The 23,983-nt window shown below is 49.3% G+C and overlaps 3 protein-coding genes across 4 annotated transcripts in view; all 3 read right to left on the minus strand.

Moving 5' to 3' along the window:
• The window catches only part of DERL3 (derlin 3), a 257,501-nt gene that overhangs the window by 285 nt on the left and 233,233 nt on the right, over positions 1-23,983 (minus strand). The gene's annotated exons all lie outside the window — the stretch shown is intronic.
• On the minus strand, positions 35-16,324 carry PLA2G3 (phospholipase A2 group III). Of its 2 annotated transcripts, none has more exons than XM_063144281.1 (7): positions 16,249-16,324; positions 13,703-13,835; positions 10,543-10,677; positions 10,021-10,208; positions 5,376-5,505; positions 4,351-4,485; positions 35-1,259 (listed from the first exon to the last, which is right to left on the minus strand). In XM_063144281.1, exons 1-7 carry the CDS (start codon positions 16,304-16,306, stop codon positions 1,073-1,075), a joined length of 966 nt encoding a protein of 321 aa, XP_063000351.1. In that variant the 5' UTR covers positions 16,307-16,324; the 3' UTR covers positions 35-1,072. The 2 variants fall into 2 exon arrangements, with proteins under 2 accessions (XP_063000351.1, XP_063000350.1); XM_063144280.1 differs by having other exon boundaries at positions 1,198-1,259; positions 4,347-4,485; positions 16,249-16,322.
• The window catches only part of LOC134410778 (phospholipase A2 isozymes PA3A/PA3B/PA5-like), a 30,324-nt gene continuing 23,197 nt past the window's right edge, over positions 16,857-23,983 (minus strand). Inside the window, exon 5 of the mRNA XM_063144300.1 lies at positions 16,857-17,038. Coding sequence (XP_063000370.1) covers positions 16,857-17,038 — 182 coding nt within the window. The remainder of the gene's footprint in view (positions 17,039-23,983) is intronic.

A 23,983-nucleotide genomic window follows, 5' to 3' on the forward strand; every position in this document is an offset into this window, starting at 1 on the left:
AGTAAAGTTGGAAAGTGCCAATAAGGCCATCGAGTCCATCACCTTTTAAAGCCATCCAAACTAGTAGCCAACGCTACATCATGTGGAAGCCAATTCCACATTTGAACCATGCACTGTAAGAAGAAGTCCATCCTCTTATCTGTCCTGAATCTCCCACCAATCAGGTTCATGGGTTCACCCCCATTGAGGGCCAGCAGTAGGACACCAAGCTCCCTCTTCAACCCCCCCCCCCACACACACATCAGTCTGGGCCTCTCCAAACTTTGCTGGGCATCTGGCAACTTCCCAAAGTGCTGGGCATTGGTGGAAGTTGTGGAACCCCTTGAATCTTACGCCACCCCTCACCCCATGAAGGAAGGCCAGTGTCCCTCAAGTGGGAGGCCTACGGACAGCAACCTTGGCCTGTGCCCACGCAGTAAGTGGCATGCTTGACTTTTGCTAAGGCTCAGCTTCAGGAGCATGTGGAGAGGGCCGATGTGCCGCCCAGCAAGGCCATGGCCCCAAGCATCCAGCAGACAAGTAAAGCCACAGTTCTGTACTTCCGTCGTTCCGTTCCTACAGAAGGGGTCGGTCTTGGAGAGGGGTGTCAGGGGAGCGCAGCTCAGCCCCCTTGCACACCTATAAGCAGCCGCTGGGAGCGGGCATCCGGGCGTTTGGAGCGAGGGGTCAGCCGTACACAGATGACACCCAGCCATATTTTTTCCAGAACATCTGACTCAGGCGTGGTCGTGCAGCGCGTGCACCAGCGCTTGGATGCTGTGATGGGCTGGATGAGGGCCAATAAATTGAACTTGAAACCTGGCGAGTCAGAAGCCCTGCGGTATCATAGGTCTGAGGAATTAAGTCAATTTCCTGAAAAAGTCAATTTCCTGAAACCAGCACATACATCTGAATAAAAATAAATAAATAAATAAATAAAGCACCAAAATCACGCCAGGGTCCATCTTGCCGGTCAGGATCCCCTAGCGAAGCCCTCTTTGTTCGATGTGTGCCAGGCTGGGCTGGGCTGGGCTGTGATGTATTCCGGGGTTTCGTCACCCCTGCGTCTAAACGGAAAGAGGCTGCAATGGGCTCAGTGGGGCTCAGCGCGGAGCGTGGCCTTCTTCAGCTGCAGGCAGGTGTCAAACAGCTGGACGGGCCTCCCCAGGGGCACCTGGTCTTGTCGCTTCACCTTGGAGGAGAAGCCCACAGCCTTGCGCATCAGCCTGTTGGTGAGGTGCCGGGCCCGGCCCAGGACGGCTCGGCCAACGTCAATGCAACTGAGGGAAGGAAAAGCAACAACACACACAGCAAGTTAATAATAATAATAATAATAATAATAATAATAATAATAATAATAAAAAAAAATTATTTCTTACTCGCCTCTCCATTCAGATCGAGGCGGGGAACAACAGTAAGTATGAAATACTGCTTAAAAACATAGTATACAAAAGCATACTAGAGGCATCCTAAAATTCCACTGGGCAGGCCTGCCGGAACAGATCAGTCTTTACAGCTTTCTTAAATGCTAAAAGACTGTTAAGTTGACGAATCTCCTCCGGCAGGCCATTCCACAGCCTGGGAGCGGCAGAAGAGAAGGTCCTCTGGATAATACCTGTCAGCCTAATTTTGGCAGACTGAAGTAGATTCTTCCCAGAGGACCTGAGTGTGTGGTGCAGATTGTACGGAAGAAGGCGATCCTGCAGGTAGGGCCATGTAGGGCTTTAAAGGTGATGACCAACACTTGATACTTCGCCTGGAAACTAATCGGCAGTCAGTGAAGTGATTTTAAGACTGGTGTAATGTGGTCCCCCTTAGGTGTACCGGTGACCAGCCTGGCTGCCATATTTTGATCTAGTTGAAGTTTCTGGACTAGGCACAGAGGTAGCCCCATGTAGAGCACATTGCAGAAGTCGAGCCTCGAAGTGACCAGCGCGTGCACGACTGTCTTTAGGTCTTCCGACTCTAGGAAGGGACGCAGCTGGCAATCACTGTTCAATTCATGAGAACAGGAGAACTGCACAAAATTCTGAGTATTTTTCAACATAGTCGTTCTCCCATAGACTAAGGTGCATTATTTTTTAAGTCGGACACTTTCAAACTGCTTTTCTCTCTGAAATTTGCACAGTTTTTGAACATGAGCACACGTTCGAGAATTTGCGAACGTTTTTGGAGAAGATGTTCTCCTGCCTGCTCTTGTATTGTTGAGAACGGAGCCTGCTCAACTGTTCTGCAAATGCAAACAAAACTGTTGTACATGGTTATAAATAGGGCTGTGCACGGAACCCCTGCTCCGCACTGGATCCGCAAATTGCAGATCGGGCCCATTCTGCCCCACTGTGATCCGCCTAGGGTTCGCTCCGCTCTGCTGCGGAGCTCCGGCTCCAAATCGGAGCTCCTCAGCGGCAGGGGGCAGCGCCAGGTAAGCTCCCCCTTACCTGCATCCATCCCGGCCTGTCGCCAGCTTCACTAGAGCCCGCGGCTCAACCAGGAACTGTAGGCCCCAGGTTGAGCCGCGGGCTCCAGTGAAGCTGGCAACGGGCTGCGATGGACCAGGTAAGTCCCTGTTCCCTTACCTGGCTCCTCCTCCATCGCCGCATGGACTGCGGTGGCGGCGCTGCCGCCAGGTAAGACCCCCCCTCCTCCTTTACCTGCGTCCATTGCATTCCGGCAGCAGCTTCACCTGAAGACCAGCTGCGGCCTGGTCTTCCTGTTTGAGTCCTCAGCCTCAGTTGAAGCAGCCGCCGGAATGCAGACAGACGCAGGTAAGACTACCTGGCTCTGCCGCCGTCACCGCATGGGCGGCGGTGGCAGGGCCAAGTAACCCCCCCTTACCTTTTTTGTGGAGCTCCGGATCGAGGCGAAGGATCCGCCTTCATCTCGATCTGCTCTGCGACGCTCCGCTGCTCCCCTGATCCTCTTCGCCTCTGCCTTAAGGGGAGGCGAAGCACCCCGATCCGCTTCTGCTTCTCCGATCCAAGGAGAAGCGGAGCACAGCCCTAGTTATAAATGTGCTTAGTTCCTTCGCTGCTTTCCGTTGCTGCCATCTAGAGGCAGGAAGGGAAGACTACATTTGCAGCAGGACACTGAGCAGATAAACCTTTTAAATGGAAGTCTTGTGGGTGAGTGGATGGGTGTCAGACCATAGAGCTCAGAGATGTCTGTCCCATCCTGCCCTTGCAACAGAGAGGATCTTGACAGCTTTGCTCATTCTGTTGGGCAGGAAGGCTCAACATCTAAGGTCCTTGTCCGAGTGCCTACTCCAAGGGGAGCTCGGAGGATGCCAACAAGGGAGAGGGCCTTTTCAGTGGTGGCCCCCCAATTATGCAATGATCTTCCCAATGAGGCTTGCCTGGTGCCAACATTGTTATCTTTTCAGCACCAGGTCAAAAATTTTCTCTTCTCCCAGGAATTTAACAGCATTTAACAACATATGCTAAGTTTTTTTTAAAAAATGAATACTGTTGTTTTATAGTTGTTTTTATATTTTTGATGGTTTTAAATTTTGTATACTTTTTTTAGTTCACTGTTTTTAACTTTTGTAAACCGCAGGGTATTCCCCGTAGTAACCTATGGCTGCGAGAGCTGGACCATAAGGAAAGCTGAGCGAAGGAAGAGAGATGCTTTTGAACTGTGGTGTTGGAGGAAAATCCTGAGAGTGCCGTGGACTGCAAGAAGATCCAACCAGTCCATACTCCAGGAAATAAAGCCAGACTGCTCACTTGAGGGAATGGTATTAAAGGCAAAACTGAAGTACTTTGGCCACATAATGAGAAGACAGGACACCCTGGAGAAGAGGCTGATGCTAGGGAAAGCGGAAGGCGAAAGGAAGAGAGGCCGACCAAGGGCATGATGGAGGGATGATATTCTGGAGGTGACAGACTTGACCTTGGGGAAGCTGGGGGTGGCGACGGCTGACAGAAAGCTCTGGCGTGGGCTGGTCCATGAAGTCACGAAGAGTCGGAAACGACTGAACGAATAAACAACAACAACAAACCGCCCAGAGAGCTTTGGCTATGGGGCAGTATATAAATGTAATAAATAAATAAATAAATAAATAATCCTGCCAGGGAGAGCCCAAGACTAATCTCCATCGTTCTCCCTCACCCCTGAGAGAGCAACATGCCTTGAGATGAGAGGTGGCCATCTTTGGCTCTCCAAATGTTTCAGCCCACAACACCCATCAGCCCCAGCCAGCATAACCCATGATGCTGCGGCACGGGTTGATGGGAGTTGTAGGGCCAAACAAGTGGAGGACACAAGTCGCCCACCTCTGCTTGAGATGGTCCCACCTGCAGCCCCCCGCTTCCCTGTTGGAAGCTCAGGCTCACCCTGTACCCTACCTCCACCACGCACAGCCTTCGTACTCACTTGGACTGCTCTTCCTCTCCCTCCATGCAACCTGGAGGGGCTTGCAGGACAAAACAGGAGGCGGAGACGTAGTCGGACAAGACTTCCCCTTCAACCTCATTGGGACCTCTAGTCCTTCGCAGGAACCGGGCCAGTCTGTAGGGAGAAAGTGGCTCACAATCAAACTAGCATCTTATTATTTCCTTCATTAAATGTGGATCCTGCCTTTCTACCAAAACTGGCACATCCTTCCCACATCAAATCTCGCCCTCCAGCACCCCTGCTGGCAGAAAGTACGATGCCAACAGAAAAGCTGTGGCTCGGGCGGAGGGCGAGCTTTGCATCCAGAAGGTACCGGGTTCAATCCTCACCACCTCCAGGTAGGGCTGCCAAAGAACCCTGCCTGACATTCTAGGGAAGTATTGACAGGCCGGGTATAACAGCCTTCCCCAACTTGTTGCCCTCCAGCTGCATTGGACTACAACTCCCATAATCCTCCACCCTGGGAGGGCTATGGGAGTTGAAGTCCTACACAGCTGAAGGGCTGCAAGTTAGGGAAGGCTGATGGAGACACTGCAGCGGAAGACAGACCTATGGTCTGACTCAGTATAAAGCACGTTGCTATGCTCAGCCTTCTACAGAGTGAAACCATGAGTCCATCTAGCCCAATATTGTATTCCGCTGGCCAATGGCCAGTGCAGAGCCATTGGCCGGGGATTATGGAACTTGTAGCCCAAAACAGCTAGGGGACACCAGGTTGCCTTCCCCCTGCTCTACCAGATACATCCCCTAGGGAGCGAGGTGAGCTCTCCCCCTGCTGGTGGTCTTGAAGCAGACCGTGGGTCAACCATCTCTTGGGATTTCCAGCGTTGAGGTTTAGAGTGGACCTGCTCACAAGCCCCCTCACCATTTATATGGTTCTGTGAGCGAGGGTCCCTCCCTTCTAGACGCCCCCCTCCCTTCTTCTCCTCAACCCACCCCTCCTTCCTACTGTCCAGCTCCTCCGGTAGGGACATTTGGGCTGGGGGAGTTGGACAAGCACTCACCGACGGGTGCAGTTGCAGTGAAAGAGGGTCCGAGAGTCCGTGTTGTGCAGCTGGTACTTGACCTCATGAGGCCCAATCTTGTACGGGCACTGATCCAGGCGTTGGTAGCACCTGCAGCTCCGGGAAGCAGCTGGTGAGACAAGAACATCAGAACGTCCATGCTGGATCAGGCCAAGGGTTCATCTAGTCCAGTATTCTATTCACACAGTGGCCGATCAGCTGCCCACAGAAAACCCACAAGCAGGACACGAGTGCAGCAGCACCCTCCCATGTTCCCCAGCACTGGTGTACATGGGTCATATTGCCTCTGATCCAGGAGGTAGCTCAGGGCCATCAAGACTAGCAGCCATTGATAGCCTTCTCCTCCAGGAATTCAGGGACAGCAGTTAAGAGCAGGGGGAGGAGGAGTATCCAGGACCCCAGAGAAAGTCAAAGGCCTGCACTGGGTAAAACCGCTTGCCCTCTGGGTCAGACCAAGACTCTAGAGTCCATCCAGCCCAGCCCAGTGATGGGGAATACTGGTCTAGGGGTTTCTTGCCATCGACAGACCTATCTTCCTCCTCCATAAACCTGTCCAGTCCATTTTTAAAGGGATCTAAACCCTAGTGTCGCATTCTGTTGTCCTGAATGCCCCAACCTGGTGCCCTCCGGAAGTTTTGGACTACAACTCCCAGAAATCCTGATCATTGGCTATGTTGGCTGAGGCCAATGGGAATTGAGGTCCACAACATCAGGAAAGCATGGGCGTCCGATTAAGATGGCAAGGTGATCAGACCCAACTCGTACCTCTCCTGATTTTCAGCTTCTAAAATCCTGATCACTATTCTAAAGTGCCATGTTATCCTGGCATTTCATTTTAGTCTTGCTTTGATTTTGTTTATTTTTGCTGTGCTTTTGGGGTGGGGGCGAGTTTGATCAGGGCTACACCAAAAGCAAAGAAAGGCTCGGGAATTCTGCCGACTCCTCCAGCTAAAGTTTCCAAAGCGGATCCCGAAGGGGAAGATATTGATGCCTTGCTGAAACATCTGTCCCCATAGCCATCCACGCAGCTTAAGCCACTGCAGATGATCCACGATTCTATTAAATCTCTCCAGGGATCTGTCGATTCTATCAATGTCTGTCTTCAACAGATGGAATCAAACGTTACTATGCTGGAGGTTACAGCTCATGAGACAACATGGCAGCTTCTCATAGAGTCTTGTGTCTTTTATCTGGAATCTTTTGTTATTTTTTATTTTTTTATTATTTATTTATTTATTTATCTGTGATCTTGTTTATTTCCTTGCGTGTTTTCTTGGGAAACCTTTTCTCAGAGAGCTAATTTGAGTGTCCTCGGGCTCTGGGAACAGTCCATACCGGTTTATTTGGCCGGGTTTATGGATACTTTGCTGGGCAAGTTATTGGTGTTGCTACCAGATTTTCAGCTCGATAGTGAACGGACCCAGTGTGTTCCTGGCCTGTTATTGTTGAGCTTTTATGGGCTTCAAAAAAAGGATATCTACTTCGTACGGACAGACAGGGAGGAGAACTTCATTGGGGTTTTGACAAGGATAAGATTATGCTTTATCCGGACCACACGAAGGAGGTCACAGGTTGGAGAAGATGAGGGGATGCCAAGCACGGTTCAGCCCCCGCCCCATGATCTCGCTGTACCCCTCACACACAAAGCACGTTTTCCAGGGCTTTCGGAAAGTACGCAATTCCCCCGGGCGTTCCATTAGCACTGAAAGCATGCTTTGCCACCCCCACCAACGCCAAGCGGGGGCCTTAAAGGCCCCCTTCATATAAGGCTACATTGCGTAAAGAGGTGGTGGCAGTAAAGAGGTGCACAGGGTGGGGGCAGGGGGGGGAGGGAGAAACATGTGATTTCCCCAGCCATTGATGCAGTGGAGGGAAATACACAGTTTTCCCAGCCTTGGGGAATTTGTGTGTTTCTCTCTCACCCGCCCCCTCTCCCCACCGATGGGGGCCTTGAAGTCAGGGAGGACCCGCCCCCAATCGCTTTTGAGAGCTCATGAACAGGATGGCGCGGGTCCGTCCTAGCACTGGGCTGGTCCATCTGGGCTCATGAGGGCTGGATGCAAGGGGCATCCGCTGCCCTCGTGAGCCCAGGTGGAATTTCACAATAATACCAGAGAAGACAATTCACTAAAGCAAGGTCCTTGGCTTAGCCAAAGAGTTGGGTCTCCACTGTCCCCTCCAGTATCCTGCTGTTTTCTGCGTGGCATAAAAAGATCGATTAATGAACTTTCAGTCTCCTGCAACTGCCAAATCTTCTTCAGCTACTTAAGTTGAATTTGGCCTGGTTTTCTCTGGATTGCGCCCTCGATGCTTGTAAGCTTTTGAAACCGGAGTCTTATGAGTATCCAGTGCAGAGCGGGAGGCAGGGTGGAGGTGATCATTGCCCTCCCACTCTGCATTTTAGCTAGATGGGCTTTTTCACCCGTCTAGCTGGGGCGCTGCAGAAGGGGAGGGAAGGAGGCTGGATAAGCCTGGGGGTACAGTGTAGCCTGGCCTCTCCAGTCTTCTCCCCACCCCCACAGAAACACCCCCTGTAAAATAAAGAGGTTGCTTTATTTTCACTGCTCTGATTACATCTGGTTTTCCAGTAGAATTCTTCAAGTGGGTCAGAACTTTGTATTAAATTCAAAGAAGAGAGTTGCGATTAATGGTCTTTCAGCCTTCTTTTCATGTAGGAAAGTACCACACAGGGATGCCAGCTTTCCCCTTTGACATTTATGTTTGGAAGCTCTGGCTTGTGTCATTAGACAGAATAGTACTATACGATGTGGCTTTCTGCACAACTGTTTAGAATTTAAAATGACTCTTTACGCTGGTGATATTTTATTGATTGTCTTGTAAATCCAATCGTCTGTGCCGCCTTTGATGCAGTTGATTAATGCCTTGGGGAATGTGTCTGGCTATTCTGTTAATTGGTCAAAATCCAAATTGATGCTGATTATGAGATATTGTATCTCCAGTGTGTTAGCTGACTGAGAGTTTCAATGGTGGCCAGCTGCTATTACCTATTTGGGAATATTTATTCCCAGAGTCCTATCTCCAATGATCAAACTTAATCTTAATAAACTGACAGATCTCTCAGGATTTAGACAGATGGGTATAATTAAAACGGAGTTCGTAGAATAAGATAAACATTATTAGAATGTAAGCCTATGCGGCAGGGTCTTGCTATTTACTGTTTTATTCTGTACAGCACCATGTACATTGATGGTGCTATATAAATAAATAATAATAATAATAATAATAATAATAATAATAAATACACACAAAATTAATATGATATCTCAGTTTGTTTATGTTATACATAGAATTCCCTTATTTATACCTGGCAATTAAAAAAACACCCCAAAACTTCATTTCATAAATATTTTGGGTGGGGTCCTCTGTGCCACAACTCTGTGCCACAACTGAAAAGGATACAACTTCCCATTAAAAAAAGGTAAATTTGGCCTTGCTTTATATCACCAGGCTTATTTGTAGACTTGTAGTAAATGTTGATCTTTCCCATTTACATTGGACTTTCTGCCAGAAAGTTGTCTAGATCATCTCTCTGAATGTATGGCATTCAGTTCTAGGGGCACTAGAATGGATAGCGTTCCTTCCTGAATTATGGTTGTTAGAGATGTGTGGCCCAGAATGTCATGTTACTTTCTCATACTAAATTGATTCATTGGTGCCGTGTCCAGACCTAAACATTGTTAAAAAAAAATTGTTGTGGTAGTTATGGACAGAAAAGGCATTTTTTTGTTTTGGATCAACTGGTGAGTGCTGATAATGACGTTCCCCCCCCCCCCCCCCTATTTTCTGTTCTGCATACTAAATATGATTTGAATGGCAATACTGTAAATGTAGAATTTGTTAGTATGTAGGTTTGGCTCTGCTGCTTTTACAACTTCAGTGTTTCCTTCTTATTGGAAGAACTTACTGAGACTGGTCAGGCAAATGTTCTATGTCTACAAATACTTATTATTGGTGAATAAATATGATGCACAAGGTCTTAAGCAGAAACAGAATGAGGAACTGCCCATTTTGCCTAACAAATGGATCACCACCTTAGTGTCTTTATCTGATGCATTTATGGATCTCAGGTTGTGTCTTTTTCAACCAAAACTTTTGTTTCGTGTTTACTGGATGCCACAATGCCTCATTCCTTTATGGGAGGAGGTTATTATATGGATAAACTTTATATTGGAACAATCCTTAATATTTATTGATGTACATGCACTTTTAATTTAGCTACCTGTCTCCTAGAAGTTAACGTATGGTCAGTGTAAATGGATTCTCTGCACCCTTCTGACAGCTTAAAGACTGATATTACAACATTGGAAAGATAAATGCTCACTTCCTATAATGCAATGGATTGAAGATCTTACAATGCTTTCAAATCTTGAACAGCGGGCGTATAGAGGCCACCTGCAAAAGGAGACTTATTTGGATATTTGGTCTGCTTGTGTTGGAATTTCAGTGACTGTCACCAGGAGACCCAAGTCTGAACACCGAGAGACTGAAAAGGGGTTGCCTCTCTCCGCTCTCACCACAGCATGCACAATTACTTCTGTGCTTGAGCACCAACTAAAACAAACACACACACAGCCGTTGACACATGTGACAGCGGTTCACTCACCGAGGTGGTGCATCCGCCCAGCTCTGCTCAGGTGGGCTTGTCCCATCTGCTTCTGTTTCTTCTGGTTGTGCTTCCTGTCCTGGCTGCTCCGAGTTCCAGGCTGGGGTGCTGGGGTGGGTGGCGAGATGGATTCATACGGGCTCGCTTCCACCAAGTGAGCCACAGGCATTGGGGCGTACTTGTTACACCTAGCAAAGGAGGGAGAATGAGACCAGGTGCTCCACTTGCCTTTTAACCCTTTGCTCCCAAGTCTGTCAGGCGTGTCTGTCTGTCTGTCTGTCAGTCTGTCGGAAACAGATTTGCTGTGTTTCTCTCTGTGCTTGCTGCACATGTCCCTCCCTCCCTCCGTTCTTGCTGTGAGCGAGCCTCTCTCTATGTGTCTGTGCTATCTAACAGAAGGACAGGATATATTGACTTGGGGGTGGGAGTTGTGTTCTTCCCACAGCACCCCTGGGCTGAGCTGGCCTTGCGTGTCGCCATCTAGGGGAAAGCCAGAAAAGGCCACGAAGGCCGATTACTCACATGCCCCACCAGTTCCACTCCACGCAGTCCTCGCCTTCCTTCAGCTCAAAGCAGGGGATTTGAAATACGTTGAAGTAGGTCGTACCGACAAAGTTGGCCATGGTGTTGTTGAGATTCCTCAGGCACTCCCTGAACCTGCCAAGGGAGCCAAAGGAAGCAGATTAGTTGGGGTGGGGTGGGGAGGGCAGGCAGCTGCAGAGAACCTGGAGCCCCAGGAGACCGGGGGGACAGGCTCCTGCGTAGCCGAAAAGCGTTCTCGCAGGGCACTGCATTACGGGTTAGCCTCCCTCGCAGGACTGTTGCGAAGCTTTATTTGCGTGTCGCAGTTGCAGGTGAAGACCTTTTTATTCTCCCAGTATTTTAACAGTCTATAAATTAATTTGAACTTGCTGTTTGAAATTTGTATTTTAAATCTGTATTTTTGCACTGCTGCTGTTTTTACCTTGGTTGTGCTTTTATATTGTATTTTATATTATGGTTTTATACTGCTGCTTTGTTTTGAATTGTTTTCATTTTGCAAACCGCCCAGAGAGCTTCGGCTATTGGGCGGTATAGAAATGCAATAAATAAATAAATAAATAAATAAAATAAATTCCCTCCACCTCCAAGGAGCCAGGGTGTTTTAGCCTCACAGCAAATCTGAACGGCAGGGCAGACAGAGAGAGGAGAGCTCAAAGCCGAGCCTCGCTGAGCTTCCCTGTCAAATGGGAACTTGAGCCGGGGATTCCCATAAGCCCAATATTTCAGGCACCAATGTTTCCCAATCCCAATATTTCAGTATTTAATTGCAGGAAGACAGTGATGATGTACTTGATAGTCCGCAGCCTTCCCCAACCCAGGGAACCAACTCTCAGTGCTCATCTGAAACACCCAAGTGTAATAAAGGCAGCTGCCCTTAACATTCGAGCTGAAAATCAGGGCTCTATCTTATCCCCTATGCTGTTTAACATATACATGAAGCCGCTGGGGGAGGTTATCCGGAGATGTGGACTGAGGAGTCATCAATATGCAGATGATACCCAGCTCTACCTTTCCTTTTCATCAAACCCAGGTGAGGCAGTGACTGTTCTGAACCAGTGCCTGGGCACGGTAATGGACTGGATGAGGGCTAATAAACTGAGACTCAATCCAGACAAGACTGAGATGCTGTTAGCGGGTGGTTCTTCTGTCCGGCGAGGTGATGTTTGCCCTGTCCTGGACGGGGTTGCACTCCCCCTAAAGGATTGAGTCCGTAGTTTGGGGGTGCTCTTGGATCCAGAACTGTCACTTGAGGCACAGGTGAACTCAGTGGCAAAGAGCACCTTTTATCAGCTTAGGTTGATATACCAGCTACGCCCTTATCTGGACAGAGATAGCCTAGCTACAGTTATCCATGCTCTGATAACCTCTCGTTTGGATTACTGCAATGCGTTATACGTGGGGCTGCCTTTGAAAACGGTCCGGAAACTTCAGCTGATACAAAACAGGGCAGCACGCTTACTAACAGGGACTGGCCGACGAGACCACATTACACCAGTCCTTTTCCAGCTTCATTGGCTGCCAGTCCAGGTCCGGGCCCAATTCAAAGTGCTGGTATTGACATTTAAAGCCCTAAACGGTTTTGGGCCAGGCTATCTGAAGGATTGCCTCCTCCCATATGTACCTAAGGTCATCCTCAGGGGTCCTTCTCCGTGAGCCCCTGCCAAAGGGAGGCAGGTGGCTACCAGGAGGAGGGCCTTCTCTGCTGTGGCACCCCGGCTGTGGAATGAGCTCCCTAAGGAGGGTCGCTTGGCACCTACATTATATGCTTTTAGACGCCAGGTGAAGACCTTTTTATTCTCCCAACATTTTAACAATCTATAAATTTTAAATAACATGGTTTTAAATTTGTAATTTTGCATTGCTGCTGTTTTTATCTGGTTGAGCTTTTATATTGTATTTTATATTATGGTTTTATACTGTTGTTTTATACTTTGAATGGTTTTAATTTTTGTGAACCGCCCAGAGAGCTCCGGCTATTGGGTGGTATAGAAATGTAATAAATAAATAAATAAAAACTATTCCAGGATCATAGAGCACAATCAGAGAAAAAAAGTGTCAATGGGCCCCAACAGTTGTCAGTGCGCTTCAATACCACTATGAAGCATTAGTGCGGCTCCTGCCTTTTATATACCGCTTTCATAGTGAAGTATCCTGCTTGGTGTAGATGAGGCCATTGTCTAATCTAGCCATTGCAACAGGTAGTTGACAAAGCTATACTGCAAGCTCTTTACACATGCAACTTTGGTTCTCTTTGAAGTTTGGAAGCATGCCTTGTTTTCCATGCATCTTCCCTGGGTGAAATAACCGCGCTGCAGCTGACTTGAGCCAGCCTGAAGCTTCTTTCACAGCCATTTCTGTTTGCTCTTTCGGTGGTTAGGGGCACTACAAGCTTCCAAGAAAGGCTTGTGGGAATGATTTTCATTGAGACTTTAACCCCTCTTCCTGTGGCCCCAATCCCTCCCCACACCTTGCCCTATTTTCTTCTTCTTTTTTAATAACAACAAATCCAGGACATGTGAAATCTGATCATGCATTTCTTGTCTAGCTTGGCCCAAACCTGTTCCACTGTAGCAAATAAAATAGGTATTCGGGATTTATTTATTTATTACATTTTTATACCACCCAATAGCCGAAGCTCTCTGGGAAGGGAACAAACCTGGCGCAAGAGTCTTGTCATGAGGTGGCAGGAACAGCCAGTTTCACTGGAGATGCTGGAAGCCGCAGCTGGGCAGTGGAGGCTGGTGGCTCCGATGTCAGTGGGGCTGGGAATCCGCTCTGGGTTTCAGACAGAAATCTAAAGGAGCTGTCCAAGGTGCTGGATTTTATGCATCTCCTTTAGAGTTCTATTGAAACCTAGAGGGGATCCCCAGTCCCACTGATGTCGGAGCCACCAGCCTCCAGTGGAACTGGGCCCTTCGGCCGTGCCTCTACCCCCACGCAATGGCCAACCTCCAACTCCCAGGGAGACCTCATCTAGGGTAACAATCCGGCTTCTCACACCTGAAAGTGGGAACCATACTCCTAGATCAATGGTTCCCAAACTTAGGACTACAACTCCCATCATCCCCAACTACTGGGGACCCAAAGCTTTGTAGACAGATCTACAAAGCACGAGGTGATCCCACCACGGTATACTCACCGGGCATCGCAATCGCAGTGAGAGATGGTGTGAAGGCGGAGATTGCGTATCCCATACTTGTATGCCAGGGCTGTGATGAAAATGCTACATTGGTCATGCTCTCGGCAGCACACATCTGGGCCCTGAAAAACCCCTGCAAAAGAAGGAGCCAGGATTGGACCGAGGATCAAAGCCATCACCTGGAGCTTGTGCAGGAACCCTCAGGACATTGCTCCAGACGCTGTAACCTTCCATCTCTCTCCTGTCATACTTGTACAGCATCTATGGATACGGCAGGCAGCTGCCTATAGTGGCTAAGATGTCGGGCTGGGAGTCCGGAGATCTGGGTTCTAGTCCCCACTCAGCCACGGAAACACACTGGGTGACTTTGGGTCAGTCACAGACTCTCAGTCCAACCTACCTCACAGGGTTGTTGTTGTTGTAAGGATAATATGGAGGAGGAGGATTATGTGCACCGCCTTGGGTTTCTTGGAGGAAAAAAGGCGGGATATAAATGTAATAAATAAATAAATAATGTTGCCCAGGAATTCTATGCAACCCTTTTTTTTTCTTTAGTCTTGGCCTAAGTCTGTGGCATTGTGGATTCGAATCGCAGCCAACTCCAAGGCATCTGAGTTGGAAACCTCAGGGAGAACCTGCAGCTCAGCGGGCAAGAAATGCTTGACATGGGCAGTGTTCTCACTTAAATCCCCCAATTTAAAGGATCTCAGGCAGCAAGCATGGACAGGAGGGTTTGCAGCACGAAAACTGGGCTGGCTGGAGCAGTGGTCACACTTCTAAGTGGCTTCATGTGCTCATGAACATAGAGCAGATTAGGAAACGGAAGCGTTAAATCTGGACAGCAAACAAGCCTTAATTGTGGACACAAGGTGAGCAAGGTGTCCATCATACTGGTCTACGCTAAAGCAGTTTTGCATCTTAATTGGCAATTACTGCAATTGACAATGCAATGGACAAAGCGACTGCCAAAGCCCTTTACACCACTCCTGGAGTTCTGCAAAACGTCCCTTCTCTGCCTCCCACACAGAACAGCTTTTCTCCAGTTAATTGCAACATGAATCTTCTTTCCTGCCATCTTTTGTTTGTGCTTCCTACTTGCAAAACCGCATCGTAATTCACGTCAGTTTGTTTAACAAGACCCCCGTGGTACTGTATGGACAAAGGGCTGTTCTCTAAATGGGTTCCACTGTCCTGGGGAAGGATGTAGTTAGTTCACAGCTACGGCTTAGGAAGGCACCAGAACAGAACACTGGTAGCTGACCTGCACGGGGCAACAAGAGAGCTGCGTGTTCCAGGACCCCCCACCCACCCCGAAGCAATCCATGCTTTCGTTGCAACACTAAAGAGAGAGAGAGAGAGAGTGGGGGGGAGGGAGGGGGCTGTTTCATAAGCAAAACTGTTGCCTTCCTACTGGCATCTGGAACATAGATACCTGTCTGGAGTAATAGTTAGAGCCCAATCTATCTATTAAGGGTGCAACCCTACTCATATTTAGACAGAAGAAGTCCTACAATTCACAGCATCCCTGAGCCAGCTATGCTTTTTTTCAGCCTGCACATGCATAGGATTGCACCCTGTGTGTGTCTAACCCCTTTTTGAAGGCAACTAAAGTCACGTCCAGCACCCAAACTAGTGTCATTTGAGTTCCTTGCGCCAATGATGCACTATGTCAACAAACTTTTCCTGTAGGCTGTGTGTGGAACAGCTTGGGTGTGCACTTTCACATCAACACACTTTTTTTTAAGATGCAGGATTGCTGTCCACCCTGGAGATATCTGGCATGGGCACAGCGTCTCCAGAGTACAGCGTGTTCCTTCCAAACCCACCTGGGGGAACAAAACTGGGCTACTCCTTCACCCCAATAGTCCTCAGTATATAGTTTTGACCCAGCTGTACAGGAAAAGCACTTTGCACTTGATCCGACTCATGGATTTGCACACCACATCCCAGGACTGCTTGCTGGCATTTGAAACAGGCTTGGCTTAACTCTCTTTATGGGAAGGTATAGGTCTATTCACTGGTTGTGAACTATGGATTGTATGTGGTTAGCAAGCCAAGGTGTGTTAGTACAGCCAGATTTACACCGTGCAGCAACCCAGGATTTGACAACCCACACTCCACCCTGACTGTGGGTTGTCAGATTGTGTGAACCCCTCCCCCCCTCTCATAACACTGAAAGCCAGGCCATAGCTAGACCTAAGGTTGATCCCAGGATTGTCCAGGGGTCAAACCTGTTCATCTAGGTGACACACAGGGGATCCAGTGCTCAGACAGGGGTGAACCCTGGATGATCCCGGGATAAACCTTAGGTCTAGCTGTGGTCCCGGTTACAGTTTTGATCAGGACCCAGAAGTTCTGGGTTCGAGTCCCCACTTGGCCATGAAGTTCACTGGGTGACTTGGGCCAGTCACGGATTCTCAGCCTAACCTCCCTCACAAGGTTGCCGTGAGGATCAATTGGAGCCCTCCCCTTCCGAGAGCTGCTGGCCAGCCCGCGAACCGCGTCCAGCGGGACCGACCCGACGCCCTCCGTCCACCCCGCCTTACCCAAGTGGGAGAAGTTGCCCGCCGAGTCTCCGGCGCCGCACCAAACCGTCCCGGGCATGGTCAGGCCGCGTCGGACGCGCTTGGCCCCCCGCGTCGGGGCGGGGGGCGCCCGCCTGACCCTCGGCGCTGCCCCCGCCGCCGGCGCGGCTCCCCCGCAGGCGCCTTTCTGCGCCTCCAGAGCGCGCAGGGAGCGCCGCAGCTCCGGCCCGGAGACGCCGCGCGCCCGCCGCGCCCGGCACGCGCCCAGGTACCAGCGGAGGTGGGCCGGCCGGTCCCGCAGCGCGCACGCCAGCAAGCGCCCCCGCGCGTCCCAGGCGCTCTGCACCAGCACCGGGGCCGGCCCGCCGGGGCGCCGCCACAGGAAGCTCAGCACCCGGCCGCCGCCGCCGCCGTCGCCTGGGGCCGAGGTGTGGCAGAAGGTGGTGGCCCGGCTCCACGAGCCCGAGGCCAGGGGCAGCGCCGGGGCGCAGAGCAGCAGCAACAGCAGTAGCGGCGGCGGCAGGGCGAGCAAGGACCGCGCGGCCTCCATCTGCGCACTCGCGGCAAGCCGGCCGGTGAATGAATGGCGCGTCCCGGCTCGCCGCGGCGCTTTAAACCAGGGGGAGGGATTAGCCTCGGAGCCCGGCATTGGACGGTTGGCGGCGCCCCCGCTCCAATCGCCGCCCGCCGGCAGCGCCACACCCGCCCTCTGACGTGGTTGGCGGCACGCGGCGGGCGTGGGAAAGCGCTGGCCGGGGTTGCCGTCGGACTCGGCAGCGCGTAAAGAGTCCCGGGGCTGACGCGGGGCGCCCTGAGGCCCTCCACGGGGGCGGCTTCCGCAGGGCCGGTGCCAGACTATTTTGCACCCTAGGCAGGTGAGCTGCTTTCACCCACTCCCACCCCCACCCCAGCGTACCTGGGCACGGGGTGCCATCTCGCCCGCCCAGCCGAAGCCAGGATGCTGGGGTGGGGGTGGGTGGGGGACGGCTTTGGAACGGCGCACCCGGCCCCCCTACTACAGCATTCCGAAGCCACCACCCTGCCCCCCTACCCCAGCGCTCTGGCCGAAGCGAAGCCAGGATGCTGGAGTGGGGGGGGGGGGCAGGCATGGCTTCGCTTTGGCTGGGTGGGTGCCCAGCCGAAATGACGCCAGGACGCTGGGGCAGGCAGGTGGCTTCAGAATGGCGCACACAGAAGCCGCCCTCTCAGAGCCATTGTGGGAGAGCAGTGGCCGGGTGGGGCGTTTGGTGCCCCCCTTGCCTTGGTGCTCTAGGCAGCCGGCGGCCTTTATGAGTGGCCTTTATGATAGCACCGGCCCTGGGCTTCCGTAAACCATGGCTTGTTCTGGTGGATCAGGCCCTCTGGGCTCCATCCAGTCTGGCCTCCTTTATCCCCCTCCCCCTCAACTCCCCCGCCCGGCATGTGGTAGACTGGTCATGAGCAGCGATCTGGTTCTGACTGAAACCCAGGATGGGTTCACAGCCCCATTGAAATCGGAGCCACCAGCCTCCACTGGATGGGTAAACGCTGGGTCAGAGCCAGGGTTCATTCTGCTTCCAACCATTAGATGTCTCTGAATGGTCTATGGACACACAGCCATCCACTGCCCCCCTCCCCACCCCAGCACCTGGCTCTCAGGGTAGAGTGCCCCTGGACATGAAGGATTTGTTCCTATCTTGGCTGATCAAAACTGTCTTGCTGGGTGAGGCCAAAGGCCCATCCTTCTTCCCTGAGCAGCCGGTTCGATGCTGAAAGAAGCCCAGAAGCACAAAGAGAGCTTGAAGCAAGTAGTTACTGATGCTAACTAGGGTGGTTATTTAAAAATATATATCTTAAAGCAGCCTGGGATTCCACGGATGCGCTAATTGGATAGCTTTATGAAACCTCACAGAGGGTCACTTTGCAGGATTCTTAAAGGTGGGGGCAGCCTTTTTCTCTTACAATTCAGTAGCAACCAGCCCCCCCCCCCCCCCGGTTTAAAAGAAGACAAAAACCAGCAGCAACTCCTGGTGTGTTGTTTTAATAGCCACTTTTGTGGTCTGCTAAGAGACACAGAGGTTTGTAGCCTGGGCCTTAAAGTCCCCCGGGGGGCCCAAACAGCCCCCCCCCTCCCCGGGCAGCTGCCTCCTCCGTCTGGTGCCTGCTTTGCTCAAGATCCGGTTTCCAAAGGCAGTTTCCCTCCCCTTTCCTTCCTTCTCAGAGCAGGCCACCTGTGATTCATCCTCAAGTCAGATCATCCGATGGTGATGCCAGGGAGAGGACACGCCTCCCCCCCCCACAGATTGAGCTGGCACTACAGGTAAAGAGAGGGCGGGGTCCTGCCCCACCTCTGCCATGGTGCTGCTGACTGTTTTGGCAACAGAGAAATCTTCCCTTGCAGCCCTGTTGCAGGGGAGAGACGCAGTAGAGGGAATCGACTTTTGGCATTTGAGCCAAAAGGATGCTGTGCACCTAACTCTTTCAGGGTATTTCGTCAGGAAGCATTGTCTGTGTTCTGGGACTCACAGGGACAGCCTTAGGGGTGGGGGAGTCGGGGCGGTTGCCCAGGGCTCCAAAATAAGGGGAACCAAGCTGAGCTGAAGGGCCCCCCAAGCTGAGCTCAGCAACTGTGTTATTTCAATGTACCTTCTGCAGTGAGCTGGGCTGCAAAAAGCAAGTGCCTATAACCTTATTTTCAAGGTTGTTGAACTAACAGCAAAACTGACCTTCCTTCAATTAGCCTTAAAGTATGTGTATTTCTCAATTTCCACGTTGATGTCATAGAATCATAGAATAGCAGAGCTGGAAGGGGCCTACAAGGCCATCGAGTCCAACCCCCTGCTCAATGCAGGAATCCACCCTAAAGCATCCCTGACAGGTGGTTGTCCAGCTGCCTCTTGAAGGCCTCTAGTGTGGGAGAGCCCACAACCTCCCTAGGTAACTGATTCCACCGTCGCACTGCTCTAACAGTTAGGAAGTTTTTCCTGATGTCCAGCCGGAATCTGGCTTCCTTTAACTTGAGCCCGTTATTCCGTGTCCTGTACTCTGGGAGGATTGAGAAGAGATCCTGGCCCTCCTCTGTGGGACAACCTTTTAAGTATTTGAAGAGTGCTCTCATGTCTCCCCTCAATCTTCTCTTCTCCAGGCTAAACAGGCCCAGTTCTTTCAGTCTCTCTTCATAGGGCTTTGTTTCTAGACCCCTGATCATCCTGGTTGCCCTCTTCTGAACATGCTCCAGCTTGTCTGCGTCCTTCTTGAATTGTGGAGCCCAGAACTGGACACAATACTCTAGATGAGGCCTAACCAGGGCCGAATAGAGAGGAACCAGTACCTCACGTGATTTGGAAGCTATACTTCTATTAATGCAGCCCAAAATAGCATTTGCCTTTCTTGCAGCCATATCACACTGTTGGCTCATATTCAGTTTGCGATCTACAACAATTCCAAGATCTTTCTCGTTTGTAGTATTGCTGAGCCAAGTGTCCCCCATCTTGTAACTGTGCATTTGGTTTCTATTCCCTAAATGTAGAACTTGGCATTTATCCCTATTAAATTTCATTCTGTTGTTTTCAGCCCAGCACTCTAGCCTATCAAGATCACTTTGAAGTTTTTTTTTGTCTTCCAGGGTATTAGCTATCCCACCCAATTTTGTGTCATCTGCAAATTTGATAAGCGTTCCCTGCACCTCCTCGTCCAAAGCATTAATAAAAATGTTGAAGAGCACTGGGCCCAAGACTGAGTCCTGCGGCACCCCACTCGTTGCCTCTCCCCAGTTTGAGAAGGTTCCATTGATAAGTACTCTTTGAGTCCGATTCTGTAGCCAACTGTGAATCCACCTAATAGTTGTTCCATCTAGCCCACTTTTAGCTAGTTTGTTAATCAGAATGTCATGTGGTACTTTGTCAAAAGCTTTGCTGAAGTCAAGATATATGACGTCCACAGCATTCCCACAGTCCACAAGGGAGGTTATCCTATCAAAAAATGAGATCGAATTAGTTTGACAGGATTTGTTCCTGACAAATCCATGTTGGCTTCTAGTAATCACTGCATTGATTTCAAGGTGTTTACAGATTGACTTCTTTATAATCTGCTCCAGAATTTTCCCAGGGATGGATGTCAGACTGACTGGTCTGTAGTTCCCAGGTTCCTCCTTTTTGCCTTTTTTGAAGATAGGGACAACGTTAGCCCTCCTCCAGTCGCCCGGCACCTCACCCGTCTTCCATGATTTTGCAAAGATAATAGACAAAGGTTCTGAGAGTTCTTCTGCTAGCTCCTTCATTACTCTAGGATGCAATTCATCGGGCCCTGGAGATTTAAACTCATTCAAGGAAATTAGGTGTTCTTTGACCATTTGTTTATCAATCTCAAACTGCAATCCTGCCCCCTCAACTTCTGCTTCACTTTTTCCAAGGGGGGTCATAGACCCGCTTTTGGGAGAAGACCGAGGCAAAGTAGGAATTGAGCACTTCAGCCTTTTCTTTGTCGTCTGTTATCAATTTGCCATCCTCATTAAGCAGTTGAACCACCATTTCTTTCCTCTGTCTTTTACTACTCACGTATCTGAAGAAAGCCTTTTTATTGCTTTTAGCATCCCTCGCTAATCTCAGCTCATTCACAGCTTTAGCATTCCTGACGCCATTTCGGCACTTCTGCTCCACTTGTCTGTACTCTTCTTTTGTAGCCTAGTCATTTGCACTAGGTCAAAATCAGTGGAATACATCTCTGCTTTGAGGCAACGTTACAGAGCACGTAGCACTTCGAGTACAGTCCGTGCATGCAAGAATTCTCCCACGTGGCCCCCAGCTTTGTACACACACATAGGGGCCCTTGTAGGGGACAACTGCAGGGCCCCCAACAACATACCTGCACCAGGTCCCATAAACCCTCTGGGTGGCCCTGCAAATCTGACCACCAGGGGAGGGGCACCAAAGGTGCTCCTTGTCCAGGGCGCTATTTAGGGCTGGCCCTGGCTGGATCTACACTACTGCTTTAAAGCACTTTATAACAGTTTTATAGCACTTTAAAGCAGTTAAAGCGCTTTATAACTGTTATAAAGCGCTTTAAAGCAGTAGTGTAGATCCTGCCCCTGTCTGGGAGATGTCAGGATGTGTGTCTGGGATCTGTGATGGGAAGGCAGTGCTACTTGGCAAGGAATGCTGGCTCCAGAGGCATCTGTATCACTAATTAGCGCTGACTTGGTAACCCAACAAGATACAGTATCTGGAAAGCTATCTGAGAGAACAGATTTGGGAACCCTTCTATTTGATATGCCGGTAGCTAGGTTATTGATAGAATGGAGAGGGTGGGGAAATTTGTATGAGGTTGACGTGATAGAGCAGCCTTCCTCAACCTGGGGCGCTCCAGATATGTTGGACTGCATCTCCCAGAATGGCTGGCTGGGGCATTCTGGGAGTTGTAGTCCAACACATCTGGAGTGCCCCAGGTTGAGGAAGGCTGTGATAGAGAATCAGTTCAGAACCTGACATCAATATTAATGTAAACACTCATAGTCAAACTAGAAATCCACAGGTAAGAAACAGGGCTTGCCTCCATGCCACACTGATTGGCTGAGTAAGGCTGTCCTGAAATTAGTTGCTATTAAAGCTCGAGCTTTGAACCTTTTTCTAAGTTTCAACTTTTCCTGCCATCTACACTGGTCAAGCTTTAGTTTAAACACATATGAGCAAAATCACTCTGGAAGATCTCAAGTAATAAACCTCACACAACCGTATAAGTGATTGCAGAGTTTGAGTTCCTGAATGAGGAAATGATTAAAGGGTACTGAAGGACTCTAGTGGGCAGGAGTATCACTAGACTCATGGATGCTGCTAGACTTTTGGAAACTTCAATGAAAGCAGAGAGAAACTGACCTGGAAAGTTGGTTTACTGTAGCAGACGTGGAATGGGGAGAATTGGAATGGGAACCATTAAAACGAGTTGGCTGTTCCAGATGGGTACGGAGAGTATTTGCAGGCATTTGGGAGCTGGCCAGACAAGAAGCAACATTGCTGGCCAGATATGGCATGCCATATTTATTTATTTATTTATTTATTACATTTCTATGTAATAAATAGCCGGAGCTCTCTGGGCGGTTCATGCATAGTGTAGAAAGTATGCTAAAATAACAATGTGGATCTTAAATGTTGCTTATAAAGGGTATGTTTAAACATCTTCAGTTGAGTATCCTGAGTAGTATAAGAAAAAGTTTAGAAGATAATGTTCTTAGTGTTCCAAATCAATAGTTCAGGTTGTTGTTAAACTGAAGGAAAAGAAATTAAAGGAGAACTATGGTCAGAAAAGAAAGGATCCGGTGCATAAAACAGGTCGAGAAGTTTGTCCAATGGATAGAAACAAGGTTGGAGGAAAAATTGTACTGAACTTCCCTAATCACACAACCAGGTATCCTGAAGCAGTTACATACAACTCTGTTGAATGTGTTTTTCAGACTGGGAGCAATTGCACAGGTACTGGGCAACTCAAAGTCCTACCTGTGGGGACAATAATTGATGGTACTTAACCATCATAGCATTGAAATGCATGGAAATGGTTACAAACCATGAGTATCACAAGCATAAAGTTATTTATTTATTTAAATATTTTTGGGGGCTCCTTTCAGGGCAGAAGCCCTCCAAAGGCAGCTCAGAGCAATAAAACACATAAAAACAAAATATTAAAAATGATGAAAACATAAGCACAATAAAATAGCAATAAAAACAACAATAAAACAAGCAAAAATGCAGAGGTGGTTGGTCAGGGATCCTGAAAAAGTTTGATGTCAAGCTAGAGCATATGCAACAAAAAGGTGATAACCCTAGCCTAACACAATATAAATGAAAACAAGGAAGTTAAGGGAACTGGTAAAAAAATATGCAATTTTATATACTAAAATATAATGTTAAAAATAACATACACAGAGCATTTCACAAGTAGAATAATATAACAAGACAATCAGAATGCTAGACAGAAACTGCTCCATTTGGCCAGACGCGTTTCGACCCTGGGTCTTCCTCAATGGCCAGTTTGCCAAGCTGATTAGTACCATGGGCTATTTTCTCTCGGGGCTGACTTAAAAGTTCCAAAAATTAAACGAAATCAGATGTCACTCCCCACAATATACAGTATGAGTCCAAATATTCCAAGGAAGCCCATGGAAGGTATTCAAAACAACCACTGCTCACAAGCACGATAATAGCATTGTTTTCATTTAAGGTAGAACACATAACAGCTTAAAAAGAAGGTAATAGCAGGTGCATGATACAGGAAAGAGCCTTTTTATCCTACGAGCATCATCACACGCTTGCTACTGCCCACTTACAGATGTTCGATTGTCCCTTAGATGACGCCTGCCTTCCGTGTGCCTCCCGCTCCTTCTTGCCTGTTTTCCGTAACAAAATGGACCCTTTTTAATCCAACTTTTAAAAAAGAAGAAGAAACGGAATGTGCTGCCATTTCCTGCACTGTGCAGAAAAAGCTCCGCAATAAAAATGCCCCCTGAATGGGCCACATGGTCTTTGTTTACTTCCTCTTTCTTCTCCGGGAAGGAAGTATTCTGGGACAGGAGTGGGGGTGGAGAACCAAAGGTAGGGAACACTGGTTTTCCCTCCATCTCATGACACTTGTAGACTGTTGGATTGCCACACACAGTATCATAGAGTGGCAACTGTGTTCTGCTTGTTTGTTAACGGTGGTGGTGAGATGTGAAAAAATGCCATGTATATAACTGCTATTGTTCGGAAAATACTCTTGTGTGGCCTCAGAAGCTATCATGTATCTGTGT

The sequence above is a fragment of the Elgaria multicarinata genome, chromosome 18 (assembly GCF_023053635.1).
Source record: "Elgaria multicarinata webbii isolate HBS135686 ecotype San Diego chromosome 18, rElgMul1.1.pri, whole genome shotgun sequence".
Classification (NCBI taxonomy): Eukaryota; Metazoa; Chordata; class Lepidosauria; order Squamata; family Anguidae; genus Elgaria; species Elgaria multicarinata.